At 42.7% G+C, this 17,223-nt stretch overlaps 1 protein-coding gene across 2 annotated transcripts in view; it reads right to left on the bottom strand.

Moving 5' to 3' along the window:
• mst1 (macrophage stimulating 1) overlaps window positions 1-17,223 on the bottom strand; it is a 68,389-nt gene that overhangs the window by 30,614 nt on the left and 20,552 nt on the right. For both annotated transcript variants that reach the window (XM_069936863.1, XM_069936862.1), the window contains exons 5-9: window positions 16,795-16,937; window positions 14,078-14,198; window positions 13,034-13,152; window positions 5,359-5,527; window positions 3,409-3,539 (exon numbers count right to left, since the gene is read on the bottom strand). In XM_069936863.1, the coding sequence (XP_069792964.1) occupies window positions 3,409-3,539; window positions 5,359-5,527; window positions 13,034-13,152; window positions 14,078-14,198; window positions 16,795-16,937 (683 nt within the window). The remainder of the gene's footprint in view (window positions 1-3,408; window positions 3,540-5,358; window positions 5,528-13,033; window positions 13,153-14,077; window positions 14,199-16,794; window positions 16,938-17,223) is intronic.

A 17,223-nucleotide genomic window follows, 5' to 3' on the forward strand; every position in this document is an offset into this window, starting at 1 on the left:
CTGGGAGCTTAAAACAGAACAAGCTAAAAGAACTGTATTGGCATCAAGGAAAAAGGACAAACAAATTACATTTAACCCAACAGAGATCAATGAAAACTTTAAGGAATTCTACGAACAATTATACCAAACTGAGAACGAAGGGAAAGAAGACAAAACAGATGAGTTTTTAGCTAAAATTGAACTACTGAAATTGCAAGAAGAGGAGCAAAACAAATTGATAAAACCATTTGAAATAGACGAAATACAGGATATATTAAAAAAGCTATCTAACAATAAAACACCTGGAAAGGACGGACTCCCAATATAATTCTATAAAACATTTAAAGACTCATTAATTCCTCCTCTCCTGGAAGTAATGAACCAGATAGAAGAAACACAAAACATACCAGATTCATGTAAAACAGCAATAATGACAGTAATTCCAAAGAAGAGGAAAGATCCACTAACACCAGCATCGTATAGACCAATATCTCTACTTAATTCAGATTATAAGATAATAGCAAAACTTAGCAAACAGATTGGCCGCCTGTGTACCAAAAATAGTAAAACTAGATCAAACTGGATTTATTAAGAAAAGACGAACAACGTCTGTAAGTTCATTAACTTAATCCATGCAGTACAAGGAAATAAGATAACAACGGTGGCTGTTGCTTTAGACGCAGAGAAAGCCTTTGACAGGGTAGAATAGAATTATTTATTCAAAGTATTACAGAGGTTCAACCTACCAGAGAAATATATTAATTGGATTAAAACATTATATAAGGGACCCTTGGCGAAGGTGACAGTAAATGGATATATATCAAATCAATTTAAAATAAGTAGGTCAACTAGGCAGGGATGTCCACTATCTCCCTCACTTTCGCTTTCGCAATAGAACCATTGGCAGAACTGATAAGAACAGAAAATAAAATAAAAGGGATAAAAATAAAAGAGAAGGAATATAAAATCAGTTTATTTGCAGATGACATCATAGTATACTTAACTGAACCAGAAATATCAATAAAGAATTACATAAGAAATTGAAGGAATATGGAGAAATATCGTGGTACAAGATCAACGCAAATAAAAGTGAAATGATGCCAATGAATAATGCGGATTACACAGAGTTTAGAAAAGAATCACCATTTAAATGGCAAACACAAGCAATCCGATATCTAGGTATTAGATTAGATAGTAATTTAGGCCACCGAAACAAATTAAATTATCAACCATTAATGAAGAAATTAAAGGATGACTTAGAACATTGGAAAGAATTACCACTAACACTGATAGGAAGGGTAAATTGCAGTAAAATGAATATCTTCCCAAGGATACAATACCTATTTCAATTATTATCAATTCCCTTAACAGAGAAATTCTTCAATGAATTAAAGAGAATAATAAGGAAATTCTTATGGAAAGGGGGTAAACCAAGGATAGCGCTAGATAAATTAACAGAATGGTACAAACAAGGTGGTTTGCAGGTACCAAACTTTAAAAATTATTATAGAGCAGCACAATTGAGATATCTATCAGATTTTTATCAAACAAGGGAAAAACCACATTGGACCAAGATAGAGCTAGATAAAATAGGGGAGAAGATACCAGAACATATACTTAATAAGTGGGATGAAAAAATTGGTGCAATTATAGAAGTTCACCCGTTCTGCACCATTTACTCAACATTTGGAAGAAGATTTTTGTAGAAAGGAAAAAAACAAATTACCAACTACCAAAATGATTATTGACGCAAAATCAACTAATCCCTTTCACAATAGATAACCTTTCCTTTAGAGAATGGGAGAGAAAAGGAATTAAAAGAATACAAAATTGTTTTTTGGGAAATAATTTATTATCATTTGAACAAATGAAGTACAAATATGGAATAACTCATGGTACAATGTTTGCATACCACCAACTGAAAACCTACTGAAAGTACAAATTGGGAAGCAAACAGATTACCAGAAGGAAGCAGCTTTGAATATGTGATGACAAGATTGAAAGATTAAAAGATTAAATTGAAAGATTTATAACGTACATGTACGTTAAGCTGCAAGAGAAAGAAAATGATGAAATAAGCTATAAACCCAAACAAAAGTGGGAAAAAGATCTAAACATAAAGATAAAAAATGAAATATGGGAAAAGTTATGCTCCGGAACTATGAGAAAAATAATAAATACGAGGTTACGCATAGTACAATATAATTGGTTACACAGGCTTTATATAATGCCCCAAAAGTTAAATAAATTGGATCCAACATTATCAGATAGATGTTTTCGCTGTAAGAAGGAAACGGGAAAAATTTGGGCATGTGAGAAAGTGAAAAAGTTTTGGGAAGATCTAAATCAGATATTAAATAAAATCACAAAAAGCAACATACCAGAAAATCCAGAGATCTTTCTTCTTAGTAATATAAGAAGTAAAGATTTAGGCCTCAAACTGGATAAAGCACAAAAAAGATTTATTATGATACCCTTAGCTGTAGCAAAAAAATGTATAATGTCAACTTGGAAATCAGAAGAGAGCCTGAGAATACAGTAATGGTACATGGAAATAAATAAATGCATTCCATTGGAAAAAATAACATACAATTTAAAAAATGAAGTCACATTATTTGAACAAATTTGGGAACTGTACATGGAACACAACAGAGAGGTCCTACCGCAGACCTCCACCCCCTAAAATGATAGAATGAGAAGACGACGAGATGAACTGACCCAGTGTGTAAAAGTAGATGACGCAATTTTCTTGTTTATTTTCATTGTGTGATGACATTGTTTAATGGTTTTATTGTATTGTATATGTTGAACGTTTAATGGGTTTGGAGGGGGGTGGGAAGGAGGGAGGGGAGAAAATGCACTGTGTATATTCAAGAGGGAAATGTTTGTGTGTATTTTGATTAATATGGTTCATAGTGTGAAAAATAAAAATTTTAAGCAGCCTTGCCCCCACCGACCATTGACCAGGAGCCTGCTCTGTGATGGTCCCAACAACAAAGGTGGCCACCAGACCACTTGAACTTGTAAATACCCAAAACACACCCCACCCCAGGACTCTTAAGAAGGGGGTGAATGTGGTGATACAACCACTACCATAGCCACACTCCTACTGGCCTACTGCAGGGGACAACCACTGTACCTGTATGTAGGCAACCTGGGAGGCTGACCCACCATGCTGGTGTCAATCACCGGCCCATATAAAGACGAGCCAGCCCCTTCCTAAATCAGTCAGGCACATGGAATCAGAGGCTGCAGAGACCTGGTGTTCAACTTTAAGCTGATTAAAGCCTGTTGTACAGTCTCCTCGAGTTACGTGTTTATTTGCTGCTCCACAACACATCACACCTACATTGTTTACATATGTTTTATCTCACTCACACAGAATGACTGTATGTGTCCCATTGCTGTTGGCACATTGTTCATCTTTACCTTCAGGTTCAATATCATCTTCACAGCGTTTGATCTGCAAGCATAATGCAGTCCGGATTCTGGGATCAGTTGTGAAACACCAAGGAGCTTCTGACCCATCAGGATTCCGACAGTAATTCTCATGCAGCCCTCTGTAACAACAGATGGGGTATACTGGGTCAGATGTTTCCCACAACACAATCAAAGGAATTTTACAATGCTGAAAAAAGCCAGTTAGATTAGTGCATATATGAAAAGGTACAAACCAGCTCAATCGCACCTCCCAATACTTTGTCTGTGTCCCAGAAGGTCATGATTCTTAAATTATATGTCCAAATGTCAATGTGTTGAATGTTCCTCCCAAATATCCTTTCCACACCCCTCTCCCTTCTGGGTACTTCCATCCCTCTATTAAATATTTCAAAACCAGTTATTCTAGTTTTTTTTTGTTCTTCAGTCTTTAAATTTATGTACACTAATTCACGACCTATGGGCAGTGACCATGGCAGCAGACCATGGAGGAGCTCTGAGGCTGAAGAACTCTTAGGCGGCAGGCTGTTGGAGACTGCCTTGAGACTGACTGAAGGGGTATCAATTATCAGAACTGGGATGCAAGAGGATGCTGGAGGCTTCCTGATCATGTCTGGAGCTTGGATCGCTAATGATATGGACAAACTTCTGTGAGGTTGCGAAGGCTGCAGGAGCGCTGGAGGTGAATCTATGGACCCTCAATGACTCTCGGGGGGGGGGGGAGGGGACGGTGAAGTCTCTTTTGCTTCTCTTTCTCTGACTGTAAGGAGCACTGGCAATTTCTGCTGATGGGCAATCTTTGCCTGCCTTTGTCTAAAGGAAATTTTGTGTAATATCACATGTTCTGCATTATTACATGACCATAAAATAATTTTGAATCTTGAATATGAGTCGGCTTTCCTATTTAATCTACCTGGGCTTCTCATAACTTTATATACATCAGTTAAGTATATTGTTCAAATTTACAAAGAAAACAACCCTAGCTTCTCCAATCTCTGTACCACCCTTTTTTATCCATGGGACAATTACTTTGTAGTGCTAGTTGATGAAGTAGACAAAGACGATGCGGTCAAACAATAATCATGGCTTTTATTAGCAGAAACTTCTGGTACAATAATGAAAGACAATGGGTGCATACACAATTATACCCAAGAGGAGTGACTTTAACGGTAGAGATAATACACAGCCAAAGTTAGTCCAGCAAGGCTTGCCAGAGGGGAGACTGGCAGCTTAGCAGAGCTAAGCATTTACTTCTTAAATGCCTCCGCTTGCTTCAAGACCAAGTTATCTACTCGTACATTTTTCCAGTCCACTCTTTCCAAGTAACTCCCAAGTCTAGTAACTTTTTCCTTATTCCAATTTGGACCTTTTATTCCAATTTGAGCTTAGTCCTATTCCACAATGATGATAAATCCAAATGAATACAATCACCACCACCTAGTGCCCGACCACTGACATTTCTTCCCCTGCCCAGGTCATTTCTGAAATGGAGAAATTCCTCCTGTGCTCCTCATCCCCACTACCCGGTCTCACTAACTACTGGTGAAAGGTTTCCCTGAATACAACTTTCTCAGTTTCCAACCTCCAGGCCAACCCAACCATGCATGTCCAAAGAGGTTTAAATTCAGATTGACAAATTCATCTACCCCATCTCTAACTGACCAAGTCTTCTACATTTCCTGCTCTTAAAGACTTCCAGCTTATACCCTGGAAATGCAGTTTCTACCAGGGCGACGTGGTTAGTGTAGCAGTTAGCACAATACTATTACAGGGTCAGTGACCTGGGTTTGAATCTGTCACTATCTGTGAGGAGTTTGTACATTCTCTTCATGACCTATGTGGGTTTACTCCGGGTGTTCTGGTTTCCTTGCACATTCCAAAGTCATATGGGGTTAGTAGGTAATTGGTTACTGTATTTAAATATTCTGTATTGTTCCATACTTGCATTGATAATTTTCTGGTGTGAATTCGTGCGCATGTGGGGATTGTGCATCCCAACGCTGGCATGGAGTTCCAGATGTAGTACTGCTCACAGTCCCTCTGTATCCTATCCCATGATGTTTGAAACATTTCTTGGTGATCTCCACATCTTTCAGCTTGTGTTTCTTGCCTTTGAATGGGGGGGGGGGGGGGAGGGGGGAGTGGGAAGGACAAAGAAACAAAAATATAACATTTTTCTCTATATTTTCTAATTCACTGACCCTTCACTTCCTATTTTAAGACTTTAACTGTCACCACATTTGACTATTGGGTGCCTGGAGAATGTGAAACATACCAAATAAATACAAAGTGCAGCACACAAAAGTACAGGAGAAGCTCAAAAGGTCACGCAGCATCTATAGGAAGTAAAGGGTAACCAACATTTCAGGCCTGAGGGCACCTGCCTGCTCTTTGCTCATACCTTGACAAAGGGCTCAAGCCAGAAACATTGGTTACCCATTACTTCCTAAAGATGCTGCATGGCCTGCTGAGTTTCTCCAGCACTTTTGTGCATTGCATTACAATCACAGGATCTGTAGACTTTCCTGTCCATCTCTAATTAAGTACAATTTATTTCTTCTAGCCACTTCACTTGATGAAATTCTGCTCCACTCCACACTATTTCTGCCTTTCTCTTTCATCCTATCCAAATTTATGGAGAATAAACTGCTAAGTGGTGTTGAGGCCAAGAACATCACACATGATCTTACTGGGTATAACAGCACCCTGAGAGGCCATGTAAACATGGTGGCCAAACCACGGCTTGTGAGCCACTTGCGGTTCTTTTAAATTTAATGTGCGGCTCGCAGAAATATGCTGGCTGGAGGAGATACCAGCACTCCTGAAACCACCCCAGGACACTAGAATCCCTGCAGTCAGTCCAGAGGGTCCTGGGATGGTCAGAGCTTGGGCTCCGTGACAAGTAGAAGGAAGAGGGAATGGGCACTGGAGGAAAAACCCCTGCAGAGGACCAGAGCGAGTGGCACACATTGGAGTCAGGTTCTCCTCGCTCAGGCTAGGCCATACCAAAACAGTGCGCTGCCAATGTGGGGTGTGTGGTAGGAGGGTTGGACAAAGCTGAGGGTACTCTGCAGGAAGTGGCCGCAGAGGTCAGAAAGGTAATGCTAGGCCAGGAGAGCTCCAACGAGGCATGACTTGCCCCAGAGGTGAAGTGTCTGTTCAGGCACTCTGGCAGAAGGGAAGCAAGATAGAGATGGGGAGGAATGCCTGGAGGGGGTCCCAAATGAGGACCTCATCTAAGTGCCAAGCTAGGACAGAGCTAGAGCTGTCAGTGGCCATGGGCAAGCTCTATCCCCACTGGATGGAGAGTGAGCACCACGCAATGCAGAGGTTGGACTGCTCCATATCCCAGCCTCTGCTCTCAGCTGCCACTCGCCCCATCCCGCTGGCAACTGGGAAGAGGGGGACGGAGGATGGGATGGGGAGGAGCAGAATAGTGGGCCCTCTGGAGGCAGCTTTGCATCAGGTCACTTTTTGCATTGTGCGCTCAATTGTGAACTCAACTGTGAACACTGCAATGGTGCAGATATTTGCAGAGACCAGTGGCAGCAGCTTTCCCAAAGAGAACACATCACAAAAAGGAGTCATCCACCCGGCCTGTTGAGCCTGCTCCCACATTCAGTGAGATCACACCTGATCTGGCTGTGGACCATAACCCTTAATTCCTCTATGATGCAAAAATCTATCTTTCGCTATCTTAAAGATATTTAATGAGGCATCCTCAACTGATGCCTTGGGCAGAGATTACCATAGAATAATCAGGATTTTGAAAATATTTGGTATGTATACATGTAACTTTTTGATTTTTGAAATGACCATAAATATTTGTGCATAATGTGAAAAGTTTTACCCCCTTTTTCCCCTCAGAAAAGGGGGGGGGGGGGTCGCATTATACATGGGAGTAGAATTTTTTTTTAATTTCTGCAGCTCGCAGGGCAGCCGAGTGGTAGTCGGCAGCATGACTTGTGGCGGGTGAGGGGTTGTGAGAGACGACATCATGAATCGAGCAGGCTGTTGGGCGGAGAGACAGCAGTGCGATTCAGGCGGGTGGGGGGGGGGTCACATTATACACGGGGGTAAAATTTTTCCCCCTTTTCCCCCTCAGAAATGGGGGGGGTCACATTATACACGGGTTGTATAAAACTTTTGTAACAAAATATGCATGTAAGAGTAAAACATATGTACAGGTATTATTTTTTCTTGTCTTATGGCTCTCAAACATCTGAAGTTTATTATATGTGCCTCTTATGTTACACAAGTTTGTCCATCCCTGCTAAGTAACCTACTACTGTTCCCACACCTCATTTGTTCTTCATTTTCTCTTTTCCTTTTCAACAGACATCTTGCAACTTACCCATCATCTATTTTTAACCTTCCATTCTTTGCTGTCACCCCATTTCAGACCAAGCCCAATTATTTTGCCACCATTATCTTTTATTGTCACGTACATAACATGCAAAATTTGTTTACTTTTGTTCGCCCTGTAGAGGCACAGAGAAAGGTGTCACTAGTCCAGCTTCCCAAAAAGATGAGAAAGGCAGGCAAAAGAGAGTCCTTTAAGAAACATTGATCATCTGTGGATCCCACTAATTCCTCTGATGCCTCCGCCTCCTGCGCCCCTGTAGTCTATGCAGTCACACGGTCTCCTGTCTGTAACTCCAGGCACCCTCCTTGCCTCCTGGATCTGAAATGAAGCTGTGAGCACCAGAGGCATCTTTGGGAGACCTCTTGTCATTGGCACCCTCATGGACCCTGGTCCCAATACCTGGTTCCCCATGAATTGGCCTCCAGCAGCCCATGGCCAGGTGTAAATCTTTTGGCCTCCGAACCCCTTGTGGGTCTACTGCTGTGGTCTATCACCCTCTTGAGTCTTCTCCTTGGCTGGAGGAGGGGGGAGGTTTATTCTCTCGCTCTGGTGCCATGCTCCAATCATCCACTCCCCCGGTCTGTATCCTTTGTGGTCTAGGCTGCCGAGAGTGAGTGCCACATCCATGGGTTTGCTGATATTTGATAACAAAAGCACAGCTGGCCTCACTTTATGGCCACGTGAACCTACAGGGGCCATCAACATAATGACTGGACTGTAGAACCCATGGGGGAGCAGGTTTCTCTGCTCCTCAAGGTACGGGGCTGTCAGATATAATAACTGGGCAGTAGGACCACACAGAGGAGCACTTCATCCTCACTCCTCCAGGTACAGGGACATCAGCGTAACTACCAGGCAGTCAGACCCCAATGCCGTTGGCGTAATAACTGTGCAGTCGGACCCCAAGGAAGGGTGCTGTGTCCCCACTTCCCTGAGCCCATCGGCATAATGACTGGGCTGTAGGTCCCGGCAGAGAAGTGCTGGGACCTCGCTCCCATGAGGCAATTGGCGTAATGACCAGACAGTAGACACCGCAGAGGAGTGCTAGGTCCCCACTCCCCCGAGTCCTTTGGTGAAACAACTGGATGGTAGGGCACTGTGGAGGAGCACTGGATCCCCATTCCCACCCTGCTCTCCCAGGACTTCACAAGCTGCAGCTCTGCAAACACTGCCATTTCCGAGCCATCCAGTTCAAGTTTCTCTCCTCCAACATTTTGATGGTTATCCTCTTTCATGACATCCCAACCTTACCCACCCTTCATTTTTTGTAACAACCACTTAATCCAATCTCGCCTTGCCTGTACTTCTATCTGAACACCTCTGGAACGCTGGTACATTTTCCTGGTCATTCTATCTGTCTCTCCATTCCATCTCTCCCTCTACACCTCCATTCCACTCCTTCCTATACACTTCCATTCAATCCCTGTTATGAGTCCAGAAGACCCCAAAACCCAGCAGCAAAAGATATGCACCATGTCAAAGGGTTACGGAAACAAAAGTTGCTTTTAATTATATTTGAACATGAAAATAGAATCTTCTTCTAATTTTAAGCGCGTGTGTGTAATGTGTAAGTTGAACAAAGTTCAACTTTTTAAACAGCCACTCCGGTGTCTTGTTGATGAAACTTGCCTCCTTCAGGGTTCTCCAGATGATAGCCTCTTTCTTTCAGGTCACCACAGAGTTCCTTTCTGTTTCTCCTATTCCAATGGAAACATCAGGCAGCCACTACTCTCCTTTGACCAGGCCAACTTCCAAAGCTTGCCAGCTTGTCCCTCTGGAACCGATATCTGTGTCTCTCCTCTCTCACTCCCTCCAACTCTGAGAGCAGAGCCTGCTTTTTTTCTGCTCTCTGCCTGCAAAGATCACATGACCTTCCAGGCAGTAAGTTGTTTTCCAGACAAAGCTGCTACTGCCTGTTGTTACATTTGTTGCCTTAAATAACAGTCCATCATGAGTCTGAGCAGTCTTACAAAAGCTCCTGCAAAAAGTCTGTGTTTTAAAGTGTTTGTGTCTGACATGCTCTATCAAACCTTTCCCAATTTATCTCCCAAACACCTCTATATATGCTGTCACACCTCCCTCTACACCTCTATTCCATCTATCCATTGACACTTCATCCCTCCCTCTGTCTCTCGTTCACTCCCTCCCCCTAGGCCTCCACTCCATCTTCCACACCTCTGCTCCATCAGTCCTTCTGCACCTCCATCCCATCTCTCCTCTACATGTCCTTTATCCACTAGGAGGTTTAGCCACACTCCACATACAGATGCCCCAGATCTCCATCGGGCACACAAAACTCAAAACGGTCAACCAGTTTACCTATCTCGGCTGCACCATTTCATCGGATGCAAGGATCAACAACGAGATAGACAACAGACTCGCCAAGGCAAATAGTGCCTTTGGAAGACTACACAAAAGAGTCTGGAAAAACAACCAACTGAGAAACCTCACAAAGATAAGCATATACAGAGCCACTGTCATACCCACACTCCTGTTCGGCTCCGAATCATTACCGGCATCACCTACGGCTCCTAGAACTCTTCCACCAGCGTTGTCTCCGCTCCATCTTCAACATTCATTGGAGCGACTTCATCTCCAACATCGAAGTACTCGAGATGGCAGAGGCCAACAGCATCGAATCCACGCTGCTGAAGACCCAACTGCGCTGGGTGGGTCACGTCTCCAGAATGGAGGACCATCGCCTTCCCAAGATCGTGTTATATGGTGAGCTCTCCACTGGCCACCGAGACAGAGGTGCACCAAAGAAGAGGTACAAGGACTGCCTAAAGAAATCTCTTGGTGCCTGCCACATTGATCACCACCAGTGGGCTGATATCGCCTCAATCCATGCATCTTGGCGCCTCACAGTTCGGCGGGCAGCAACCTCCTTTGAAGAAGACTGCAGAGCCCTCCTCACTGACAAAAGACAAAGGAGGAAAACCCAACACCCAACCCCAACCAACCAATTTTCCCTTGCAACCATGTCTGCCTGTCCCTCATCGGACTTGTCAGCCACAAATGAGCCTGCAGCTGACATGGACATTACCCCTCCATAAATCTTCGTCTGCGAAACCAAGCCAAAGGAGACAAAGACATACAGATGTCACCTGGACAGACTGTGGGAATTCCACTCCTTCCCTGACCTGGATCCAAACCAATTCTCATTCATCAACACTCTCCTTTCTACTTTATGCCATTCATTCCCTCTCATTAAAATGTACATCTTCAAGCACAATAGCCTAACTAGGTACTTGGCTTGACAATCATATTGTTCTTTCTGTGTCTCTCAGATCCAGAACAGTTTTTATCCAAAAGCCATCAGACTCCTGAGCCTCTCATATCACCTGAACTATAACACTAATGCAGCCATTCTCAACTTTTTTTTTGGAACTCTGCTCAAAGATTATGAGCCCCCTTCCCTATGAAACAATTAAGTTTTGTTGGTTTCTTCCGTACTTCTGCTGACTACACAAGAAACAAAAAAAAATAATGATTTCAGTTTGTTCCCCTCCCCCCTTTCCTAAGGCCTCCAGGTGGGCGGTTTGGCCCTGGTTAAGAATGGCTACACTAATGCAAAACCATCAAAGATTTGTCCATACTTCTTTACATCTCCAGCCAACCAACTGTGAATATTTATTAATTATTTTTCTCTTCCTTTTCACTTATTTTTTTATTAACTTTATTTCCTCTTTGTGGCATCTTAATTGCAGTTTGTGTTGGTGTGTTTTACATACATGGGAAGCTACAGCAAATAAGACATCTATTGGATCTGTACTTTGCACCTCTGTACAGTATATGACAATAAACTCACATTTATTCGTACATCTATTCTCACAATGAGTTTGAGCTTTTATTGCTACATTAACAATGTTCATGTGCATCAAAATCCTTACTTGCTGCAGCTGAACAGATACTTTTAAAAAACTATAAATCAACTAAAAGTAACTACAATCGTATACTTAATTGAATTAAAAAGAGACAATAAATATTTTAAAAATATGATAATATTCAATTATCAGTGCAAAAACAAAAGTGACTTTGCAAAAGTGCAGACAGTCCTTTTTGTGGTGTCAGAGAAGTCCCTGATCAGTGTAACAAGGAAACTTTCAAGAGCCTGATAGCTGTTGGAAATAAACTGTTCTTGAACCTGGTGGTGCTGGTCTTCAGGCTTCTGTCCCTTCTCCCCAAAGGTAGTAGTGAGAAGAGGTTGTGACCAGGGTGATGGGGTAACAGCACTAATCATACAGCTCTTTCCTCACAATGAAGAGACCAAAATGTTTATTTCTACCTTTAAATAGAACCCAAGCTCTCTGCCACTCTTTAATTCACTGTGGCACTCGAAAGGTGACCTCTGCATCTTTAGCTTTCTCCAAAGGGCAGATCTTCATAAGAACATAAGAGATAGGAACCATCCGGCCCATTGAGCCTACTCTGCCTTTCAATGAGATCATCGCCTGATCTCATCTGCACCTACCTGCCTTTTCCCCATATCCCTTAATTCCCCTACTTTGTAAAAATCTATCCAACCTTGTCTTTAATATATTTACTGACGTAGCCTCCTATGCTTCCATGGGCAGAGAATTCCACAGATTCACAACCCTCTGGGGAAAGCAGTTCCTACTCATCTCCATTTTAAACCTACTATCCTGAATCTTGAGGTTATGTCCCCTCATTCTAGTCTCCCCCACCAATGGAAACAACTTACCTACCTCTATCTTATCTTTGTCTTTCAAAAGAATAAGCTTTTTACTCAGAGTTTCTGATCTGGTGGTCTTGATTCTGATTTTAACTGTAGCTCCCATGTTTTCTCCAGTACCTTATATTTTATCAACATTCCCAGAGATTCAGATAGTACATCTCACTGCGCAGAAATACTTTGTAGGTGGGATGTTCTATGTACACTGCTGAAAGAATTCAATCAGTTTCTTCCCCCAATGCATTAAGGAGTAAAGTCAATGCATTGCTGAGTCCTGCAGAAAATCACTTGGTCTCATTGCAATCTCAACCAGAGAGTCAGAGACTGGATCCAGCTTGCCTGTGAGCCCTTTGTGATTGAAAATGAGGCTCAGGATCACTAGAGATCAAGAATCATTGCCTGAAGGAAAGGGGTCTCCACTTCTGTATCCCCACAGCCCCTTCCCAACAGGCAACCCATTGTGAATTAGTACCTCCAGAAAAACAGACTGACATTTTTGCCTAAGATGAAGGTCTAATTCCTTGTACTAATTTCCCTGTTGTAGCCACACTTACTGCATTTCCTTATGTTGCAGTATTCACGCTCTACAGCAGGGTCAGTAGTGTAACACCAGGGCAAGGGTGAGCCATCGGGATTCCGACAGTAATTATCATCCAAGTTCTTTTCAGGATACCTTTAATCAAGGGGAGACAGATGTTAGAAATTATATTTGACATCAGTGCTGTATGAAGGTACCATTATCCTATAGGTGCAAAGGAGTTGAGTGGAAGGATTAACATTTTAATCCATTTGAATCCAGCCTAGACTCCCTATTCAGGGCAGCACGGGTTATATAATGGTTAGCGCAATGCTATTACAGGGCCAGTGACTCAGTGTCCAATCTACCGCTATCTGTAATGAGTTTTTAGGTTCTCCCCCATGACCTCCGTGGGTTTTCCCCGGGTGCTCTGGTTTCCTCCCACGTTCCAAAGACATATAGAGGTTAGAAGATTCATTGGTCACATGGGTGTAATTGGGAAACATGGGCTCGTGGTCCAGAAGGGCCTGTTACTGTACTGTATCAGTAAATTTAAAATTAAAACTAAATTAATATTATTCTGAGGAACTTTGCTAGGCAATGCACCCTGACATGGTGGACAGACCAGCTGCTTCAATGAACACGAACTTTCCCATCACTAAATAGGACAACCTAGGCAAGAAGCTTGAAATGTAGGAATCAGGCTAAAGATAGTGTCAAAGACCCACAGAAATGAGCCCTTTGGCTCACCACATAATAATAATAATAATAATAATCTAATTAGCAAATATTAAGATGCAGACATCAGCTGAAATCAAAGCTCAAAGGTAATGTGGGTCTGAAATCAAGGAGAAAAGGCAGTTATGAGGCTCCTTTCCTCCACTGCATGCCCAATAACAGTTTGGGAACAGACTGTGACACAGGTGGAAAGGAAGGGCACAGACAGGAAATTAATTTGATGATTTGCCAATGGTCACTACATGTGGTAGATCAATAGATTGGAGGTGGAACGTCCAATCGCATCAACATTTCTCGGTAGTCATTGTGTCCTTGGTTTGAACATGAACTTGGAGTCACATACTTCTCCGGCTGGTACTTGTGTACATGAGGATAGTTGAGGTCCCAGCGCTGACACTCTCGTCCGCTCACTGTATGATCCATGAAGCCTGCGTAATCCTCACCGTTGCAAATCACACAAACATCTGAGCAAAAACAAAAACCCAGAAACACACTGTCATGGACACTTGATCAGCAACTTCCCCACACACCCAGTGCACTGCTGTGGTTGTGACTTTCCACGACACCAAACATACACTTGGCAGGCAAAAACACAATGCAGGATCAGATCTGAGACTTCTTGCTTGTGCTTTTGCCTCCATTCCCCATCTGCCAATGAGATCAGGGACTCTGTGCAATTCAATTGATAAATGGAGGAGGAATAAGAACTAATGATGAGGGAATCAGGCATTTCCTCTGCTTGTCCCACCTCTCCTTCTCTGCCACAAAAAACATGCTTCTTTTTCACATTTACATTTTAAATATATTTATCACACCACAGAAGCCAAATTTAGGCCTTTGAAACCGACAGCACCTAATTAACCTACCAATCCCTTATGTTTGGGATGTGGGAGGAAACCGGAGCATCCAGGGAAAACCCTCACAGGTCACGGGGAGAACATTCAAACTCCTTACAGACAGTGCCCGATTAGAACCCAGGCCACTGGTGCTGTGATTGCGTGGTTCTAACTGCGCCACCCATTTACTCATCCTTTCCGATGAAGGGTCATTGAGCTGATATGTTGGCCCTGTCTCATTTTGTACAGATGCTGCTTGATCTATTGTGTGCTTCTAGCAATTTCTTTTTATTTAGAGAGAGGAAATTCCCCTCGTCTTTTTACAACATTCAAGATATGAGCTCTGACCTTACCCACATCTTGCTGCCTGATTCAATAGCTCTGCATACCAAACGTCTCACCCAGACTTGAATATACTTCAATTCCACAGATATCTGAGGTAGAGAATCTCAGATTCTCCATCTGAAAGAAATTCCCAATTCCTCCACAACTTGTATTTAAGTGCCCTAAGACGATGAGGTTAGCAAGGCAACACAGACTTCAGGATGTGTGCTTGTGGCTGCAAAGAAATGTTTTTATCTCTCTGATAATTTTCACTTTCCCCTACAGAATGGTTGCCTATGAAAATTTCATATTCTTGCCCAAAAAGACAGAAAATCAATACTTTTTATATCTTACACTTGTTGGTAGCTGAAGCAAAAAACAAAGTGCTGTAGAAATTCAGCGGGTCCATGTTTGGTGGGGGAAAGGAAATGTTATGGGTGGAGGTCCTGCATGAGGACCTGATAACGATTCCTTCTGCCTTCTTGATGCTGCTCGACCTGCTGAGTTCCTCCAACAGATTGTTTGTTGCTCCAGATTCCAGCATCTGCAGTCTTTAGAAAATAAGGCTGATGAAATGAAATGAGGTGGGAGAAGGTAGAGGTAGCTGCTGGATGAAGAGAAACGGGAAAACGAAGGCTACCAGTGCTGGAATCTGATTAAGAAAGTGAAAATGGGAACCATCAGGGGAGAGACAAAGGGTAGGTGGAAGCAGATGAAGAGCTGGACAGAAGTAGATGATGGGGCATCTGTGGAAAATCAGTGGGGTAGATGAGAGGGTAAGGGAAAGGAGTGGGATGTTAAAATGTGGCTAGTGGAAGGATTCCATTGAAGTTGACAGAAACATCAAAGGTTTAAAGTGCTGGATTCAGAGGCTAGTACAATAACACAAGAATGAGGGGAATTCTACTGTTCTGTTTGGAGAGGGAAGGGGAGAGGAGAAGTAAAATAAATGCGAGAGAAGGGTCCGTTATCCATAGGGAAAGGGAAGCCATATTTCCTGAAGAATGACATTTCAGATGCCTTTGAGACCAGATATGGCAGAGACGGAAAAACTGGGAAGAAGGAATGGCCTCATCACAGGTGGCAGAGAGAAGGGAGACGTAGACCAGGCAGTTGCGGGAAATGTCAGTCAATAGTTTGTCTTCTGAATTGGAAACAATGACATCCAGGAAAGCACAAGAGATATCAGAAGAGGTTGAAGTGAATTTGAGACCATGTTGTAGTTTCTGGTGAAGCTGATAACAATGATTCATTTTGCACAGGTGTCGAAAGCAGCACCGATGCTTACTGGGCTGAACAGACCATTAAATACTAAATTACTGTGGTAATGTACAAGTAATCTGCACACGGCAAGGTCTCACAAAATGTGACCAAATAAATGACTAGGTAATTCATATGCATTGAGAAAAAAATATTGGCCAGGACACAAGTGGCATTCATGATATCTGACCAACTGAATTCCCTCAACAATTTGTTTTGTTTTACATTTGGTCATGAAAATGTCTCCTCTGAAAGATGATGCCTCCTGTAACACACAACTCTACTCAGCGTTGTGTGGAAGGTCATGCCAGACTGCAGAGAGGCTTGAAACCATTAGTGGTACCTACCAAGTCCAAATTGACCAGAGGAAAGTATTTTGGTCACTGAATACTGAGGGAAGGACTAACAATGATGTTTTAACTCTAAGAGATCTTGTCAGTTGCAAATCTGTGCAATTAAGTCCCTCAGGTCAATTCAACAGATGGAAAGTTTCAACCATTTTTAATTCTACTGACTAAAATACCCTCAAGCTCTGGTAGAATGGGGTGAGCAGCAAATTGCTATGCTTGGAAATATGCTCCATTGCCTTAAATAAATGTATTGAGATACGCGTGCATGAACTCCGTGAAGGGAGGTTTACCCTGGTCACATCTTGAGATGCCACAGTTCTCCAGTCGAGTGTGCCAGTCAGTTGTATAGCACCAGGGGCCATTCTGATCATTATCGGGGTTGCGGCAGTAATTCTGTTCCAGGCCTTTCTCTGGGAATTGACTGGGCGAGTTTCTGTTGAGAGTAAAATCCCAGTCACACATCAGCCTGATCCAACGAGTAGCATTTACGACTCAGTGGAATAGTTAGGCAACACTAGCCAAGGAAACCCATTATAGCACAGTACAGGCACTTCAGCCTTCAATGTGGTGCCAACCTATGTATAACAACTTCAAAACAATCTAACCCTTCCCTACCTCACATCTATAACGCTTCATTTAAGAGTCTTTTTAATATCCCTATTGCACTTGCCTCCACCCTCACCCCAGCAATGCATTTCAGGCACTCACCACCCTCTGTG

The sequence above is a fragment of the Narcine bancroftii genome, chromosome 5, assembly GCF_036971445.1.
Source record: "Narcine bancroftii isolate sNarBan1 chromosome 5, sNarBan1.hap1, whole genome shotgun sequence".
Classification (NCBI taxonomy): Eukaryota; Metazoa; Chordata; class Chondrichthyes; order Torpediniformes; family Narcinidae; genus Narcine; species Narcine bancroftii.